Here is a 20,214-nt window from a genome sequence, read left to right on the forward strand (position 1 = left end):
GGAGGCATGGTCTAAAATATGTTTTATTTGTGCCAATTGTTTGTGGAAGTATTGTACCAAGTTTAAGTGTTTTATCGTTATGTTGATGAAGGTTGAGGTAGAACTATCATACAGTGCAGTGTGCCGCCGCGATCACTGCTCAATGAGTGCAGTCCATAGACATTGAAAACCGGTGCAATCATCTAGGTGTAGCGTGTGGTGTCTGGAGGTTGGAAAAGATGGCAAGTAGTGCAGACGAAATGGAGAAAAGGTTGGTAAAGCAAAAGCTGTGCTAGAATGCGAACAATATGGGTGTCGGTTCTGATGGTATGGAGCGGGAGGATGAGGGTCAAGGACTGAAATGGTCTGTAGTGGGAAAGACATAGGAAGAAGAGAGATCATGATACTGAAAGCAGTGGAGTGTTTAGTTAAGAAAGCATAAAGAGCGCCAAGGTAGGTAGAAAGCAAAAGTAATAATGTGTTGGAGTGGAAAGCGGTAATAGGGTTTTATGAGACCACAGGGCCTCATTTACACCCTGACTAACTAATGCCGTAGGAAAAGAGGTAGGTCAAATTAGCTCGGTTCATTGGAAATGGTACAGTTGAACTCAGAAGTTTACAGACACCTTAGCCAAATACATTTAAACAAAAATTTTCACAATTCCTGACATTTAATCCTAGTAAAAATTCCCAGTCTTAGGTGAGTTAGGATCACCACTTAATTTTAAGAATGTGAAACATCAGAATAATAGTAGAGCGAATGATTTATTACAGCTTTTATTTCTTTCATCACATTCCCAGTAGGTCAAAAGTTTACATACACTCAATTAGTATTTGGTAGCATTGCCTTTCAATTGTTTAACTTGGGTCAAACATTTCGGGTAGCCTTCCACAAGCTTCCCACAATAAATTGGGTGACTTTTGGCCCATTCCTCCGGGAAAAGCTGGTGTAACTGAGTCAGGTTTGTAGGCCTCCTTGCTCGCACATGCTTTTTCAGTTCTGCCCACAAATTTTCTATGGGATTGTGATGGCCACTCCAATACCTTGACTTTGTTGTCCTTAAGCCATTTTGCCACAACTTTGGAAGTATGCCTGGGGTCATTGTCCATTTGGAAGACCCATTTGTGACCAAGCTTTAACTTTCTGACTGATGTCTTGTTGCTTCAATATATCCACATAATTTTCCTACCTCATGATGCCATCTATTTTGTGAAGTGCACCAGTCCCTTCTGCAGCAAAACACCCCCACAACATGATGCTGCCACCTCCCCCTTTTTCCTCCAAACATAACAATGGTCATTATGGCCAAAGAATTCTATTTCCGTTTCATCAGACCAGAGGACATTTCTCCAAAAAGTACGATCTTTGTCCCCATGTGCAGTTGCAAACCTTAGTCTTGGCTTTTTTAATGGCAGTTTCGGAGCAGTGGCTTCTTCCTTGCTGAGCGGCCTTTCAGGTTATGTCGATATAGAACTCATTTTACTGTGGATATAGATATTTTGTACCTGTTTCCTCCAGCATCTTCACAAGGTCCTTTGCTGTTGTTCTGGGATTGATTTGCACTTTTCGCACCAGAGTACGTTCATCTCTAGGAAACAGAACGCGTCTCCTTCCTGAGTGGTATGACGGCTGCGTGGTCCCATGGTGTTTATACTTGCATACTATTGTTTGTACAGATGAACGTGGAACCTTCAGGTGTTTGGAAATTGCTCCCAAGGATGAACCAGACTTGTGGAGGTCTACCATTTTCTTTCTGAGGTCTTGGCTGATTTCTTTTGATTATCCCATGATGTCAAGCAAAGAGGCACTGAGTTTCAAGGTAGGCCCTCAAATACATCCACAGGTACACCTCCAATTGACTCAAATGATTATCAGAAGCTTATCATAAGCTTCTAAAGCCATGACATAATTTTCTGGAATTTTCCAAGGTGTTTAAAGGCACAGTCAACTTAGTGTATACAGTGAATTATAAGTGAAATAATCTGTCTGTAAACAATTGTTGGAAAAATTACTTGTGTCATGATCTAAGTAGATGTCCTAACCAACTTGCCAAAACTATAGTTTGTTAACAAGAAATGCGTGGAGTGGTTGAAAAACGAGTTTTAATGACTCCAACCTAAGCATATGTAAACTTCCGACTTCAACTGTAGATTGTTAATATTGTGTGGTAGCCAGGCTCAGCAAGAGAAGATTCTGAAAATGGAAAAGCATAATGGGAAGAAGATTAAAAGCCATGTCACTGGTGCTTATGCTGGATTGAGGGGAGTCATCACTGGGGTCCCAATATATATGTCTATAGATGATATTAAAGAAAATGTGAAGGGAGGAAGAGTGATTGAGGCCAAAGTGTTGAGCAGTAGGAAAGAAGGTCAAAGAAGTGAAGCCTATCAGTGCTGCTGAGGTTTAAGAAGGTTATGCCTGGGAAAGTACAGATAGGATTCCTTAGTTTCAATGTCGTGGAATTTGTCCTGTCCCCATTGCGGGGTTTTAAAAGTCAAAGAATGGGACTGATAGCACATATTTTCCTTCCTTTACATTGAACAGCTAAGTGTGGAGGGGAACATGATTACTGTAAATGTGGGAGCAATGTGAAGGTTAAGTGTTGTAATTGTGTGGGGGAACATAGTGCAGCATTCGGTGGATGCCAGGTGCAGAGAGAGGCTCGAGAGGCTCAGAAATATAAAATGAGTCATGATGTATCGTATGCAGAGGTGCTAAAACAGATTGGGGGAGCTACAGTGTGGAATGATGCCGCTTCCGTAGCTGCTCATGTATTAAGTGGACCTAATGTCGGGGGTGGTGTTTCTGATGGTCCTGGCATGGTTTCAAGGCCTGTTCAGAAATCTTGCGCTCATGAAAGTGTGGTGTCAAAGGACACTTTGATAATGAATAAAGTTGACATCATAGCTTTTATTGGTAAGGTTATCAATACGACCCGGGTTGTGGAAAGTAGGTTATTGTGGAGAGGGCAAAATAGATATTGGGGGTAAGAGATGTTACTGTTGAAATGGTTGTTGACATGCTGAAAAATCCAAAGGGTGGAGTGTTTAAGCATGATATAGGTAAAGATTAATGGGGTAGGTTGGGAAGGGGTTTTGGGAGAGGGGCAGGGTGTGGTAGAAGTTAGTAGGGATTTATTTGGTTTTTATTTTCATGGTAGTACAGAATTGGAAAGATCATGATTTGATCGTACATTCCAGCACAGTAGGTAACGGCATGCACTTAAACGTTGGTTTGCGGACTGCCATGATATCATAGAAGATAAAGGTTGAGCGCCTCATTTGTCATGTCTCAGTTCTACATCTTTGTAAGAGCTTGTGACTATCAAGAGCTGCGCTGTAACGAGGTTACTGTGCATTTTCCAGTAACTTAATGGCAGTTTTTCATCAGGAAGTTCATGTTTAATTTTCGTTAACTTACTGTCAGCTTGCTGCAAGCAGTTATTGTAAAATTCACAGTAACTTACTGTGGCTGATCTCTGTCACGCTCACTGACCTGATGGTGTAGCAGGAAGGTCAGTTTGCTACCAACCAAGAGGTTTTGGCAAGGTGAGGCTGGTTCCCACGTGTGCTCACCACCAGGAATGCTGAGCGTTATTCGCTATCTTGTAATCAGTTAGGTTGCCAGTTAAGGTGCCAGTAAGAAACTGGCAGTTAGTTGCCAGTGAGTTACTAGCAGGTACTAGCTATTAAGTTACAGTGAATTTTTACAATAACTTACTGACAACTGGTTGCCAATTAGGTAACGCAGAATTCAAAGCAACTTCAAAGCAACTCATTTCCATTAAGTTCCTGTAAATGTAGTCATGTTACGTTTGATACCGGAGCTCCGAGGCATGCGTTGAAATTGCTAAGCAGCTAACTTCGAAGCAGTGTGCCGATGGGTGCATCACTTTATCAGTAGTACATCATCAATGACATCCGAGACTTCGTTTGATTCCATGCTTTTTGAAACCGTGTGTTGCAAAATGTGAGATCCCACTGATTTCGCCGCGGTTCAGATTATGAAAAATAGTCAACTTGAAGGCAGAAAAGGGAAGCATGATGAAAGATACAAACCTGGTATTCCAACTGATTATATGAGTTTTGATGAAAACAGTGAAAAAATACTTCCATCTGATTATCACACGCTGCTATTTATTGCTGACCAGCAGATGTCAATAATGTACATTGTGAACAGATAATGAAGCTCTGAGTAATGAACCATTTTCCGGCACAATTTGGTGAATGCGCTGAAGCCTTCAGAAGGCCTCAGTTTCCCATCACACCCCCTTAAACTGGTACAACACTTCAACTGGCGGTTGGCACAAACACACATATATACATTCCCCCACCTACATTTCAAAGTGAAGTGATGATTGTACCTTATATTCAAAATATTGGTTAGAAAAATGTACCATTATACTAGATTATCCATACATGTACCCTCAAAGGAACCAACCAATACCATGTGAGTTCCTATGTGTACCTCTGAAGGTACCTGAAGGTCTACCTTTGAACTTTTTGTACTCCAGGGAACAAGACTGTACTCTAACTGTACCCTAATTTTGAGTGTGGGGATATATGTTCTTGGTAATAAAGATGCTCCTGGTGGAAATCCCCAAAGTATTTATGCACACTTTACAACAAGCACTGCTATTTTTTCATTGGTGTTGTCAGATAATCTGACAATTATTGACTTGGTTCTTGGAAACTTTTAGCAAAGTGCAGAAATGTATTCTTGCCTTTAATCTGTGGCCAATCTCTGTCATGCCCACAGACCAGGTGGGGTTAGCAGGACATTCAGGTCATTAACAACCAACAGGTTGTGAGTTCAAATCCCAAGTGAGGTATAGTCTCAAGTAACCAACATTCAGCAGCATACTGTCCTTTTACAGCAATAACACCTTACATTTGTCTGAACCACACCCATCATTATCATATTTACAAGCATACTGTCACGCCCTGACCTTAGAGATCCTTTTAATTCTCTATTTGGTTAGGTCAGGGTGTGACTAGGGTGGGCAATCTATGTTATCTATTTCTTTGTTGGCCTGGTATGGTTCCCAATCAGAGGCAGCTGTCTATCGTTGTCTCTGATTGGGGATCCTATTTAGGCAGCCTTTTCCCACCTGTTGTTTGTGGGGTCTTGTTTTTGTGTAGCTGCCTGTGAGCAGCCCAGAACGTCACGTTTCGTTTTCTTCTGTATTGTTTTTGGTGAGTTTCATATTTATTAAACATGTGGAACTCTAAGTACGCTGCGCCTTGGTCCATTCATTCAGACGAACGTGACACATACTCTATTGCTGTCTGTTTCAATATATGTTTTTGCATGTACATTGATTGATTAATTAATCAATTCATTTATCTTATACAACACAAAGTAGTATACTACTATCTTATACTAAATATTTTTCTCAACTAATCAAATCTGTTATTTGGATTTATTTTACCCGTTACTGAAATGGTTGTTACAGTTTAGATGGCTTAGGTAGTCTCATTCATACATTTTTCTAACCATGGCATTTGTGCTGAATGCAGATTTTGAATGAGTGAATGAATGAAAGGTCCAATTATTGGATATCCTTACTCAGTCTGGATTCCAATAGGAATAAGAAATCCCTTTTCAAGCCAGCATAATGTGACTTGATGCTGGTTTTGCAGGTGACCAGCTTATGTTGGTCATCAGTGTCAAAAACACAACGAAGGCTGGTCACTGGCGAAAACACAACGAAGGCTGGTCACCAGAGACAACGCAACGAAGGCTGGTCACCAGAGAAAACGCAACGAAGGGTGGTCTATGCTCTTTTTCTTCAGCAGGTAGTGCGGTTTCTTTCAATATCTGTGGTTGAATAGATGTGGGCCATAGTCGCCAACAGCACATGGAGAGGTTGTAGGCTCCCACCCCTCTCCTCACACTGCCCCAAACTAACAAACAAAACGAGAGACAAAACATGGCTCATCACAAACAAATCAAAATCTGAAACTAACACAAAACAAAATAATACAACGCTGAATTACTATCACAAATACCAGGTATTAATGTCATTACTATACTTCCAGATTAGTTGGGCCTGTGTCTGGAATTTAGAACTTAGACCTAGAACTTAGAATACCACACTGAGGGGCAGGTTTGGGGTTGGGGAGCACTGGGCTAACGTTGTCGCGGCCGGATGAGTTTGTTTGACGCCAGGTTCTTACATTAATGCATTGCCTATAGGAGCCACTCAGTCATGGGCTGGTGCTGTGAACAGGAGGCATGCTGGGTAATACTGCCTGGGTAGTACGCTACAGCTATGCGACAGATCTGGGTCATCGTGTTCTTCACAACCTGACCACTCCTCTTTGGCAGAGCGGGTGTTATGAGTATGTGTGTGTGTGTGTGTTCATGTGCATGTCTGTTAATGGTTTTTGTGCCTGTTTGAGGGTACAGGAATTTCCAGGATTCTGTATTAAATCTTGAGCATGTACTGTTAATGTCTAAATTGATGATGTGTAAATATATGTGCATGTGTCTACTTTCTAAATACAATATATTTATGCATTAGCATGCATTACTGTTTTCATGTCTTTACACATGCATCTGACTAGCATCACTTTATGTGTAGGGTACAGCACACACATAATTACAGTGATAAGGTACAGTGCATGGCTGTGTAGGATAACCTCCTGCGTTGTTCTCTCTATTCAAACTCTTTGTGTTTGAGACGTCGACCCATGTAACAGCCCACATCAATCCCAGCCCTGCAACTCTTAGCTGATTAGGAAGAGTAGGTGTGTGTGTGTGTGTGTGTGTGTGTGTGTGTGTGTGTGATCTTAGGGTTCCACAAGCAGTAGGGGGTGGTTTGATTGAGATCGATTTCTCCCAAACGGTTGGCCTATCGTGTCCTACAGTAATGACATGTTTGTTTTCAGGCTTTAAAGAAGCTTCGCTTAGCTCAGCTCAGCTTTACTCGCTGAGACCAGGACAGGACAGGGACCGGGACGAAGGCCCTGCTCAGGAGAGGTTGAGGTGGGAACGAACAACGTGGTAAACATGAGTAATGGCTGGTAACCGTTGGACGGATTCCAGGCATACCTAGCGTAATGATTCATTTGTGGAATTGTAATGTCATGAAACAGGGCTGGGAGGTTTTCCTTGGTCAGGTCACAGGGTTGGGGAAAAACTCTGGGCCCTCGTTATATAACTCTGAACTAGAGCCTTGGGTTTTTCTTGGTCGGATCAGGTGGTCTGGACAACTCCCGGCCCTATATAATGACTTAGAACTTGGCTATGTGTAAATACAATGGATAGATAGGTGAATATGTGGTTGGTAGTGACAGTTTGAGTGGCAAATGGCTATTGGCCGTACTGTTCATCTAACATTACCCAGATCACCTCCTTCACAGCATCCAACACACCATGCAACATGCACCTTACAACTAGGAGGTGACAGAGAGAAAGAGACAGAGAGATAGAGATAGAAGTACAAGCAAAAATAGTTCATTAAGTTATCACAAAAAATGTCAAACCATAAATATCAACAAAGAGAGCAAAATAATAATATAATAATTATAATAAATTAGCCAATAAACAGTACAAATATAATCTCTTTTTGAATACTCTACTCTCTTTTTTTATTGACTTTATCAGGAACTCCTATTGTTTGATTAGCACTCGGGAGAACTTAACTCTGTTTCATAGCTTCATTTTTGACACATGCATACTGTATTCTCACACACACACTCGAACACACACACACACACAAACATACACACACACACACGTGCGCCATAAAACAAGATGATTTAAAACTGGCCTGCTAGTATGTGATCTATATGCATTGCCAAAGATTTCTTGCTGTAAAACATGCATTGTGCATCACTATCAAAGACTACCAATGCTATTAGATCTCAGAGTATAAAAAAATCTACTTGAATTCACTTTTAGATTTGTAAAAACGAATGTATGTAATTCTACTCCATTCTTGCATTACATCCTTACATATATCAGGTTGAACACATTCACGCCACTCTACATGGCTTTACAGCAAAGCCTGGTTGTTTAATGCAGCAGAATGCAGCACTGTTCCTGCCAAAGCCGTGACATACCAGCTTGTTCCTCCTATACCCTTTTCACACTACCGAGCCAAACAGAGCCGAGTCCAACCAAGCTGTACTGCGCTGGCCTGGTTAGTGGTTACGCATCCCACTACAGTTGCTGGAACTCTGCTGGAATGGACAATGTGAAAAGTAAAGAAGTAATCTGAGCCAGCGCAGCATGGTTCGGGTCAGCTTGATAGTGTGAAGAGAGTGTTACAGAGGAGGAGGGCAGGAAGCTAGTCGGTTGTACGTACCTCAGGTCAAACTTTAGTTATGCTACGCAGGTGCAATGACTGGGGATGTCTTGGGGATGGGATGGAACGGAACATGGAAGTTAGTCTGAGAGGGGGAGGGAGGGGAGGGGGGAGAAAGAGGGGAGTGAGGGAGGAAAACAAGGGGGTACAAGGGGACAAATATTTCCCCCAGCGCAAATCTACATGTAGATAAAGTTTCCAAGATCAGAGTTGTTATATACTTTGTTATGGCAGCCATTTTGTATTATATCTAGTGTTTGGATCGTTGGTAGTGGATGTAAATAAATATGCATGCTCAGGTAGTTGATGTCAGATACTGTATAAGCTATATACACCAGTATTGTGCAGTAAATGCCTTTGTAGCAATAGAGTTCAATAATATGTGTGCTGTAGAATTACTGTAGTACAACTGTAGTATCACTGCAGTATTAGTGTAGTATCACTGTAATACAACTGTACTATCACTATAGTAGTATCACTGTAGTATCACGGTAGTATTACTGTGGTACAATACCACTGTAGTATCGTACCACTGTGGCATTAGTGTAGTATCACTGTAGTATCACTGTGGTATCACTGTAGTAACATATCACTGTAGTATTACTGTGGTATACTGTAGTATCTATCACTGTAGATTCACTGTGGCATTAAATACAAGCAGCTTAAATACATGAATATATACAGTTGTCGGAAGTTTACATACACTTAGGTTGGAGTCATTTAAACTAATTTTTCAACCACTCAACAAATTTGCCAAAGTATAGTAAATTTAAATTTATAGATTTCATTTGCATAAATGTTTCTTATTACTTTCCCACTTTTTTAGTATCATATATAAATTATGATATATTTGCATTGGCTGATTATTGTTATGTCACATTACGAAACAACATGTAGATTTGTAATCACCCGAGGCAATATTTGAAACGCATTTTCCACATTTATGGATGTATGACAGACAACAACACAATTGACACAGTAACCATACATACAGATGTTCTCCTGTATGTATCAGACATAGCATGACAAACTGAACCCCGTTTTAACACACAAGCACCATATTATCCCCATAGAACATTGAGTTGATTCATAGGAAACCACACTGGGGCCTAGATGGCCAGCTCTCTGCTATGTCACATGGACACATATATGAACACACATGCTGAACACACATTACTTATGATGGGGAGAGGGAGAGGGGCACTATAGATGAATGAATGAGTCTACTACATCTCCTCCTGAAGAATCTAATTCTACTGTTCTTTTCCTCATGCATATTGCATGTACCTTGATAGTGGCCCATGATGGAGAGAGAGAGAAAATGAGAGAATGAGAGAGAGTGAGAGAGAGACAGAGAGAGAGAATGGGGGCGGAAGAGAAAGAGAGAGAGAAAGAGAGAGCGAGAAAGAGGAGGGAGGGCAGAAAAGAGAGATTGAGGGAGAAAGAGAGAGAGAGGGAAAAAAGAATAAAATGGAGAGAAAGAGAGAGAGGGACAGGACAGACAGAGAAAGAGAAATATTCCCTGAGGTGAAAAGGGTTAGTTCAGTATTATGGTAATATTCGACGCAATCACATCTAAGAAACAAGAAACAGTTTGCTGTACTGACACTGCTACACTGAACATAGCCCTTAGATGTATATTACACATATATGTTCTGTATATACAGAGGATAACCAGAGTATATACAGTAGAAATTATTTCATGTTGGCGTCAATGACCGAGATATGACAATACACACACACACACACACACACACACACACACACACACACACACACACACACACACACACACACACACACACACACACACACACACACCCCCTCCAGGACTCACTGTCACATGCAGTATATCCCAGTCTATTTGTTGACATAATGCAGACTCTATGTCACTGTCACATGCGATCTGTTTACCGTCTGCCCTGGTTGTCTCCCCCTGTCTGGTACAGGTACCCCTCCCCCCCCCCCCCCCCCCCCCCCCCCCCCCCCCCTCTCCTGAGCCTTCACTCGTCTCCAGCACACAAGCACTGTTGGGGCGAGTGACTCTGAACTTACAATGGCTAGCCCCATGTAGTTATATATTTTTTTAAATGATTGTGCATTTTGCTATTTGCCTCATGACTCCTGCATGCATTGTTGACTACGAACAATGTTTGTTCCCACACTCGGGACTCTTACACACTCGGGACTCTTATTGGTTACACAGACGTTTGGCCTCCCATCCCATTCGAACTACCTCTAGCCGGTTTTGTATTCATGTTACCTGATGAAATTGCTGTACAATATGATCTTGTTGCCATCTGATGCACATTCAGAAGTCATAAATCATCATTGCAGAGCTCTCCCTGTCCTCTGCCTTGCCTGATTGTATTACTGCTGATGATATCTGGAAATGTGCATGTACACCCTGGCCCATCTACTGTTGCTAGCCCCAATTCTGACTTGTGCTCTGACATCTGCTTCACTGATTTCTGCTCTTGTAAAAGCCTGGGTTTTCTGCACGTTAACACAAGAAGCTTATTACCTAAAATGGATCAATTGAAAGTGTGGGTTCAAAGCTCCTATCCAGATGTGTTGGTCATTACTGAGATGTGGTTAAGGAAGAGTGTTTTGAATACTGATGTTAACCTTTCTGGTTATAACCTTTTTCGGCAAGACAGATCTTCCAAAGCAGGGGGAGTGGCAATCCTTACCAAGGATCACCTTCAGTGCTCGATTGTCTCCACCAAGTCTGTCCACAAACAATTTGATTTGCTGGTTTAAAGTATTAAACTTTCAAATAGCTCTTTGTTGACTGTTGCTGGGTGCTATCATCCTCCATCATCAGCAGTCTGTACCCTAAGCTCTCTCCTGGCCCCTTACACTAAGTCTGAATTTGTCCTGCTAGGTGACCTAAACTGGGACATGCTTAAACCACCTGACCAAGTCCTAAAGCAATGGGACTCCCTAAATCTTTCTCAGATTATTACCAATCCCACAAGGTATGACTCCAAACACCCAGAAAAGGCTACTCTTCTTGATGTTATCCTCACTTATAATACTGACAGGCATCAGTCTGGTGTTTTCTGTAATGACCTTAGTGATCACTGTTTTACAGCCTGAGTTTGCAATGGCTGCTCAGTGAAACGACCTGTCCTGACTTGTCATAGACGTTTGCTAAAAAACTTTAATGAGCAAGCCTTCCTTCATGACCTGGCCTCTGTAAAATGGTAAAGAATCAGCTCGATCCCCTCTGTCGAAGACGCTTGGACCTTCTTTTTGATATTTTCTGTAGTATTATTAACAAACACCCCCCATAAAGAAAATGAGAATTCAAAAAAGGTTCAGCCCCTGGTTCGACCGTGATCTTGCAGAGTTATTACTCCACCTCAAGAATTGCATTTGGCAAAAGGCTCGGCACACGCATACTCAGGCTGACTGGCTCTCGTTCAGGCAAAATGAGAAATAAGTGCACTCAGGCTATCCGGAAGGCCAAAGTTAGTTACTTTAAGGAGCAGTTCTCTCTCTGTGGGTCTAACCCCAATAAATTCTGGAAAACGGTTAAAGACCTGGAGAATAAACCCTCCTCTTCATAGCTACCCATGTCCCTTAAAGTTGATGATGTGGTTGTTACTGACAAGAAGCACATGGCTGAGCTCTTTAATCACCACTTCATTAAGTCAGGATTCCTATTTGACTCATCGCCAAGCCTGTCTCTCCTATCTGGGGATGTTCCCATTGCTTATTTAAAGGGGGAGATCAAGCTGATCCTAACTGTTATAGTCCTAGTTCTATTTTGCGCTGTTTATCAAAAGTGTTGGAAAAACTTGTCAATAATCAACTGACTGGCTTTCTTGCTGTCTATAGTATTCTCTCTGGAATGCAATCTGGTTTCCGCTCAGGTTATGAATCTGTCACTGCAACCTTAAAGGTCGTCAATGATGTCACCATTGCCCTTGATTGTAAACAATGTTGTCCTGCTATTTTTATTGACTTGGCCAAAGATTTTGATACGGTAGACCATTCCATTCTTGTGGGCCGGCTAAGGAGTATTGGTGTCTATGAGGGGTCTTTTGCCTGGTTTGCTAACTACCTCTCTCAAAGAGTGCAGTGTATAAAGTCAGAAAATCTGCTGTCTCAGCTACTGCCTGTCATCAAGGGAGTACACCAAGACTTGATCCTAGGCCCCACACTCTTCTCAAATTTACATCAACAACATAGCCCAGGGAGTAGAAAGCGCTCACATCCATTTATATGCAGATGATACAGTCTTATACTCAGCTGGCCCCTCCCCGGATTTTGTGTTAAATACTCTACAACAAAGCTTTCTTAGTGTACAACAAGCTTTCTATACCCTTAACCTTGTTCTGAACACCTCCAAAACAAAGGTCATGTGGTTTGGTAAGAAGAATGCCCCTCTCCCCACAGGTGTGATTACTACCTCCCGAGGGTTTGGAGCTTGAGGTAGTCACCTCATACAAGTACTTGGGAGTATGGCTAGACGGTACACTGTCCTTCTCTCAGCACATATCAAAGCTGCAGGCTAAAGTTAAATTTAGACTTGGTACCTCTATCATAATCGCTCCTCTTTCACCCCAGCTGCCAAACGAACCCTGATTCAGATGACCATCCTACCTATGCTAGATTACGGAGACATAATTTATAGATCGGCAGGGAAGGGTGCTCTCGAGCGGCTAGATGTTCTTTACCATTCGGCCATCAGATTTTCCACCAATGCTCCTTATAGGACACAATACTGCACTCTATACTCCTCTGTAAACTGGTCATCTTTTCAGTTCGCTGCAGCTAGCGACTGGAACGAGCTGCAACAAACACTCAAACTGGACAGTTTTATCTAAATCTCTTCATTCAAAGACTCACGTGGACACTCTTAATGACAGTTGTGGCTGCTTTGCGTGATGTATTGTTGTCTGTACCTTCTTGCTGTTGTCTGTGCCCAATAATGTTTGTACCATGTTTTGTACTGCTACCATGTTGTGTTGCTACCATGTTGTTGTCATGTAGTGTTGCTACGTACCATGCTGTGTTGTCATGTGTTGCTGCCTTGCTATGTTGTTGTCTTAGGTCTCTCTTTATGTAGTGTTGTGTTGTCTCTTGTCGGGATGTGCGTTTTGTCCTATATTTATATATATATTTTGTATTTTTATACACAGCCCCTGTCCCCGCAGGAGGCCTTTTGCCTTTTGGTAGGCCGTCATTGTAAATACGAATTTATTCTTAACTGACTTGCCTAGTTAAATAAAGGTTAAATAAAATAAAGTATATCCAAGTCTATTTGTTGACATTATGCATAATCGTGCCTGTCTGATTTTGCATACAGTATTTTCACCTGCTGATTCTAAAAGACATCCTATTGGTTTAGATCGAGGGGGGTTGAGCGCGTATTGTCATGTACAGCATAATTTTTTAGATTAGCTGTTGTTCAATGGTCAATATTAGCAATATGAGTGCAATATTATCTTTGCCTTTAATCTGCAGTTTTAACATCACTGCAGCACATACCCAGCTATACAGACCTCCGGAGGGGGGGGGGGGGGGGGGAAAGAGGGGGGGAAAGGGGGGGGAAGAGAGAGGGGGAACAAAGTGGCAAAGAGGGAGAGGGAGAGTGAGAAGCAGAGAGAGAAATAGGGAGAGGGGAAGAGAGAGAGAGAACACCATTGTGGAACGGCATCTCCTTCTGTCCATCAAGGATTCCGAGTGCAGCACAGAGAGAGCAGCAGCCTAATGGCGGTGGTGCTTTGTGTCTATGGGGGAAAGTCAATGGTAGAAGAGATCAACTGGAACAGCGCACATGAGAGAGATTAATTGAACGGACCACTAATTCTTAACAAACCCACTCCAGTCAAATATGGCACCCTATTCCCTATATAGTGCACTACTTTTAACCAGTGCACATTGAGGGTAGTGAACTTCATAGGGAATAGGGTGCCATTTTGGAAGCACTCCTGGACTACTCCAGTGTTTTAAAAGCAGAGCCTGACAGACTGTAAGTGCCACTCAAGATGCTCTCAGGGGAACACTATGGTCCTGGATCAGCTCTTACAGGACAAAGGCAGTCTGCTCCACTAGGAATCCTTAAGGAGGAGATTCACCCTGGTCCCGGATCAGCTCTTACAGGACAAAGCCACTCTGCTCCAATAAGAGTCCTGAGGGCTGATGCTGCACTACTGTCTGCTTTAGGGTTAATAGGGATAGGATTTGTCTTTCGCCAAATAATACACTCTAATTAATAGTACATGATGAGAATAAATACTAAAATGATAAACAAACACTGTAGAATAAATAATAATAATAATAATAATACAACTTGAACTCAGTGCATTGTGGGAGCATGGTTTGATGACTACATGTAGTATTATCTGATTTGATTACTTACTAGTACAACATATTTACATATTATTAAAGTGAAAGAATTATGCAATCATTCATTTGAATAATCTAACCCAGAATGCTTTGCACAAAAGTCCCAGAATGCTCTCTTCCACTGTTTCCTTGGCAACAGTGGGAAATAAGGAGAAAGGGGAGACAGAATGAGAGAGCGAGAGTATGAGAGGAAAAGAGGAGGCTCGGTAAAGATGAAGAAGGAAAGGAGGTGAAAAATAAAATAAAACTCACAAGAAAGAAAACCCCAGAATACATTACAGACAAGAAAATAACAACCACCAAGAAACAAATTATACACACATCATTGTACATAAAACACAACACAATATCCACACACACCCTCAAACACACCAATTACACTATTACAACTATACAATATTTATCAGAGGAAAGTATTAAAGAGAGAGGGAGAGAAAAGCTGCTTCCCAATATGTCCTGTCTCCTGAAGTGTACGCTTGTGCTTCCCTCGGCGCATTTGAAAAGCATTGGATTTGTGTAACCATTGGATTTGCTCTAGACAGAGTTTCCACCATATGTTTGAGGCATACCAATCTTTTTCTTTTAAATCCATGAGGGGGAGTGAACAAGTGCACACTTCAGGAGTCAGGAGAGATATTGGGATGCAGGGTATAGACGTAAGGAGCCCAAGACTCCAAGCTTTAACCTCTCCTGACCTCTGCACTTTAGCATTTGTCAACAGAGGTCAAAGCTGCACGTGTTATAAAATAAACCACACTAAAATAAAGCCAGCAGAACCACTCTGGGCACAGAAACAAAGGAGAAGCGCCAGAAGGAGGACTAGGAAGAAGGGGAAGAAGGGGAGGTTTAAAGCACTATATCCCACTTTAAAAGCGGAAGGCCGGCAGCCATTTTGGGGCGCCTTTGGAGGATGTATTTTTTTGCTTTTAGAGTGTGGATGAAGCTTCTATTATTAATATTACAGGGCCGTCAGCGGCTGTGGCTCAACACACTAACCACCACTAACACCAGTCAGCTAGTCACCACAGACCGCACGGCTACTACCGTCACTTACCTAGCACTGCACGTAGCAGTGTGTCTGTCTGTCTGTCTGATGGTTGGTCCGTCAGTCGGTCTGGTTGTAAGTCTGTCGGTCGGTCGGTCAGTCGGTCTGACTGACTGTCTGTCTGCTTGTAAAATCAGTCCGTCTGCCAGTCTGTCTGCCATTCTGTCTCTGTCTGTGTGTAACACTGTATGTGTGGAGGGGTGCGCTATACACCTGCCCAGTGCCGGTAAGCCGTTCATTCCCAAAGTGTGTACAGGATCTAGACTAGACCTATACGTTTTGATCTAGCCTGGCCTTAGTGCTCTCCCACTAAAAGACTGAAGCACACCTTAAAAAGCACTAGACTCGTGAACAGTGTTTCAGCACAGCCAAATGCATCCCCCACTCCAGCCACTAACATTCATAGATCTACTGCTGTATAGACTAGGATAGCTTGTCAGCTTGAGTCAATGCCACTCGTATAGGGACATTTGTGGTGGTTGGGGATTAGGGAGCAGGCATAAGATCTGATCCAGAGTCAGTCTTGGTTTAGGGTTGTAAAGGAGAATGGAGAGGACTGACTCTGGACTAGCACATAGGGCCTGGGCACCCCCCTGGTACTGTGATGAAACAATGTTTTGGTCACCTCAGAGTGGAGGGCAATTCCAGAAAAGAGAGAGAAGTAACCAGCTTTCACTTCAAGAAATGAACCAGTACACACCAGTGGCCTTTACTCTGCTACCAGTTTATATCGACAAACATGTTCACACTGATTTGGTTCAATCATCTGGATTTAAATAAGTCACCGTTTTTTCTCTCTGAATTCTCCAATATTGTCTATGGATTATACAGTATCTTGGATTTGTGTATTGTCTGTGTGACTGTTTGTACACTGCTAAACATGGCAGTTGTACTGGTGTCTCTGAGTAAGGCGAGAGGAGACACCAGGGTAAAGAGCCACAGGAGTGAGAAGAGGACACGGCAACACAAAACAAAAAACGACAACAAAAACAAAGGGAGCACAAAAGGAAAACACAGGACACACCACGGACAGACAGATGGACGGACGGAGGGAGGGACAGAGACTGGGGAGAGGACAGCGACAGACAGACAGCCAAGTGTAACGCAGAGCAACAAGAGCCGACATACAAACGCATGACACGACACAACCTGAGGAGGGAGACAACAACAACAACAGACACGTCAGAAGACATGGCCCCCCTCACAACCCCAACCCTCCTCTCCATGGTGGTCCTCACACACATACGCACACGCACATTGCAGAGAACAGAGGGCTAGCACTGCAGCCGACATACACACACATACACGCAAACGCACACGCATTTGCACGCACACAGCGCTAACCGATGGACAGAGGGACATCCACAGCCAAACACAGGTACCGTAGCTCATTCACACCCACACACTCCCGATCAGAATCTTGAGTTATGTTGGTAGCGTTGCGTAGTGGCTTAATTGGTCAAATGGGTCATGAAGGGCTCAGTTTATGGTGTGTAACAGGCCTCTAAGACGGGGAGTCAAGGGGTAGGCTACAAGTACATGTGGTGAGAAATCCTGTGTGTTGTGTGTGTGGAGGAGTAGAGTTCTGAGAGGGTGAATTTGAATGGAGGCCTGGGCTGAGATTGCAGATGAGGTCTCTGGGAAGGAGGGAGCGAAGGATGGAGGGAGGGAGGGAAGAGATGAGGAGGGGGAGGTGGGGGTGGCCATCATATCGCTCACATCACGTTACATAACGCCATTTAGCCTCCCATTGCACAATTAAGCCCGGCTCCTCTCTTTCTTCCTCTCTCTCATCCTCTCTTTCTCCCTCTATTGGATCCAATGAGTCATGTAGGTCTAATCGGGCCCATTCGCTCAGGGCACATTCTCTCACCCCTCAGTGGAAAACGGTTGTGGCATTTTGGTGGTGAGAGAGAGAGAGAAGAGAAGGTTGAGTAAGAGAGAGAGAATAGAAAGTGGGGGAGAGAGAGAGACAGAGAGGACTACACTGGTCTGCAGGAACTGAGAGGGGGTTTGGGGTCATCCGGAGGGCAGAAAAGGAGGTTAAAGGTTGTGCATCTGTCTGTGTGTATAATGTAAGGTTAAGTGCAGAAGTTGAACTGAATGAAAGTGACCAAAAGCTAAGCCATAGTTGGGGTTGAACTGTGTTAATGTGGGGAGACGTAAACACATACATTTCCAAACATACGTTGATGTACAGTGCCCTCCTGAATGATTGTCACCCTCGGTAAATATGAAGAAAAAAGGCTGTGAAAAAATGTCATTGTTGTTTATCAGCTTGATTTTACACTCAAAATATCCTATGAATCTGTCCTGTAATTGAGTAAAAAAAACATAAAATAAAAATAATAAAAATTCATCAATAAATCATTATTTTATTCAAAAACATGTGTGTCACAATTATTGGCACCCCTAGAAATTCTTAGGAACAAAATCTAATTAATGTACTGTATATTCCGATTAAGATATGACTTTTTAAAGTTCATCTGACTCTTTGGGGACTCTTTAACTCTTAAGTGGTCCATCCATGACTTCCTATTTCACTGGGATATAAATATGAGGCGACACACAAGCTAAACTCCCTTAGTCATCCATCAACATGGGAAAGGCTGGAGAACACAAAAATTTAATTATATATATATTTTTTTTAAGTTGTTGACCTTCACAAATCTGGCAATGGCTATAAAATGATAGCTACAACCCTGATAATACACATTTCCACTATTAGGGCAATAATTAAGAAATGTAAAACAACTGGAGCAGTGATAATCCTGCTTGGAAGAGGACGCAAGTTTATTTTGACCCCACACAGAGTGAGAAGGATGGTTCAAGAGGCCAAAAAAATCTCCAAGGATCACAGTTGGAGAATTGCCGAAGTTGGTTACATCTTGGGGTCACCAACTCTCCAGAACTACAATTAGACGCCACCTCTATGCCAACAAGTTATTTGGAAGGGTCGCCGCCTCTGCTGTCACCAAACCACAAACGTAAGTGCCTGGAGTTTGCTATATGTCATTGGAACTTTGATTGGAACCAGGTTTTGTTGTCTGATGAGACTAAAATACAGCTTTTTGGCAACAAACACCAGAGGTGGGTTTGTTGTAAAAAGAGCCATAGTCATACAGAAAATAACCTAATCCCCATTGTGAAGTATGGTGGTGGATCTGTGATGTTGTGGGGATGTTTTACTTCCAAAGGCCCTTGGAACCTTGTTAGGATACATGGCATCATGGACTCCATCAAGCACCAGAATATTTTCGGCCAAAACCTGTCTGCCTCTACTAGGAGGCTAAAACTGGGTCATCCGGCAGGACAACGATCCAAAGCATACCTCTGAATCCACACTAAAATGGTTCACTGACCATCGAATCAAGCTTTTGCAACGGCCATTCCAGTCCCCTGACCTAAACCCCATTGAAAACCTGTGGGGTGAGCTGAAGAGGAGAGCCCACAAGCGAGGACCATGGACTCTGAAGGATCTGGAGAGTTTCTTCCTATGTTTCTTCCTATGTGTTTTCCCAACTCATCAAACATTATAGGAGACGACTCAGAGCTGTTATCTTGGCAAAGGGAGGGTGCACAAAGTACTAAATGCAGGGGAGCCAATAATTGTGACATGCATGTTTAGGAATAAAATATTTATTTATTGATGACCATTTGTTTTTCTTTGAACCCTTTTAACTCAATTAAAGGTTCGATTCATATGATATTTTGAGTGGAAGATCAAGCTGATAAACAACAATTACATTTTTTCACTGCCTTTTTAAGTTCATAATTCAAGAGGGCACTGTATGCACACACAAACATGCACACACGCACCTGCGCACGAACACACACTCGCAAATACGCACGCACACACCCGCATCCGAGCACGAACACAAACGCACGCGCACACCCGAGCACGAACACGCATACATTTACCCTCCCACCCTACACTTAGCACCATAGCCAAGTGATTAACTGGCATGCGTTCTTAAACATACAACCTTTTAAGAGTGTGTGTGTGTGTGTGTGGGGGGAGGGGCATGTTACTTCATGTGTGTGTGTGTTTTGCTGTGGTTTGTGTGTGCATATGTGTGGGCGTGCACAAGCTTGCCATGTTACTGTCTTACTGTGTGTTTGCTCATTGTGCTTTCAACCAAACTTCTGTATGTGTCTTTTGTGTTACCTCTGATTCGCTATGGTTTGATCCAGGAGGAGGCTGAGTTTGCATTGAGGTCCTGCTGTAGCAGAGGCCCCTCCGGCTTGAACCACTCCTCTCCTGGGGGGGATGCCGGGCTGGCCGCTGCAGCGTCTGGTGTTTGTTGTGAGGGGAGTGTTGGAGTGGGGTTTGTAGAGGAGTGTATTTGGGATCGGGGACGTTAGGGGCAGGCCGGGCGGGGGGTTAGTTTTAGGTTGAGGTGGCGGTTCAAAATGGCAGGTGGAAGGGGTTGGATTGTTGGAGGTAGAACCATGGTGATGTCAGGTGAAATAAGAAGCAGGTGAGTGGTACAAGGTAAATAAAAAAGATGT

At 42.8% G+C, this 20,214-nt stretch overlaps 1 protein-coding gene across 8 annotated transcripts in view; it reads right to left on the bottom strand.

Annotated features, from left to right (window-relative positions):
- LOC129855672 (potassium voltage-gated channel subfamily C member 1-like) overlaps positions 1–20,214 on the bottom strand; it is a 116,279-nt gene that overhangs the window by 18,402 nt on the left and 77,663 nt on the right. For 3 of the 8 annotated variants that reach the window (XM_055923577.1, XM_055923582.1, XM_055923578.1), the window contains exon 4: positions 19,871–19,996. The exons of 4 other annotated variants lie outside the window; for them this stretch is intronic. In XM_055923577.1, coding sequence (XP_055779552.1) covers positions 19,881–19,996 — 116 coding nt within the window. In that variant the 3' untranslated portion in view covers positions 19,871–19,880. Of the gene's footprint in view, positions 1–13,837; positions 16,852–19,870; positions 19,997–20,214 lie in introns of those variants that run through there. One more of the 8 variants, XM_055923575.1, reaches the window with a different exon arrangement.

Source organism: Salvelinus fontinalis, chromosome 5 (genome assembly GCF_029448725.1).
Source record: "Salvelinus fontinalis isolate EN_2023a chromosome 5, ASM2944872v1, whole genome shotgun sequence".
NCBI lineage: Eukaryota > Metazoa > Chordata > Actinopteri > Salmoniformes > Salmonidae > Salvelinus > Salvelinus fontinalis.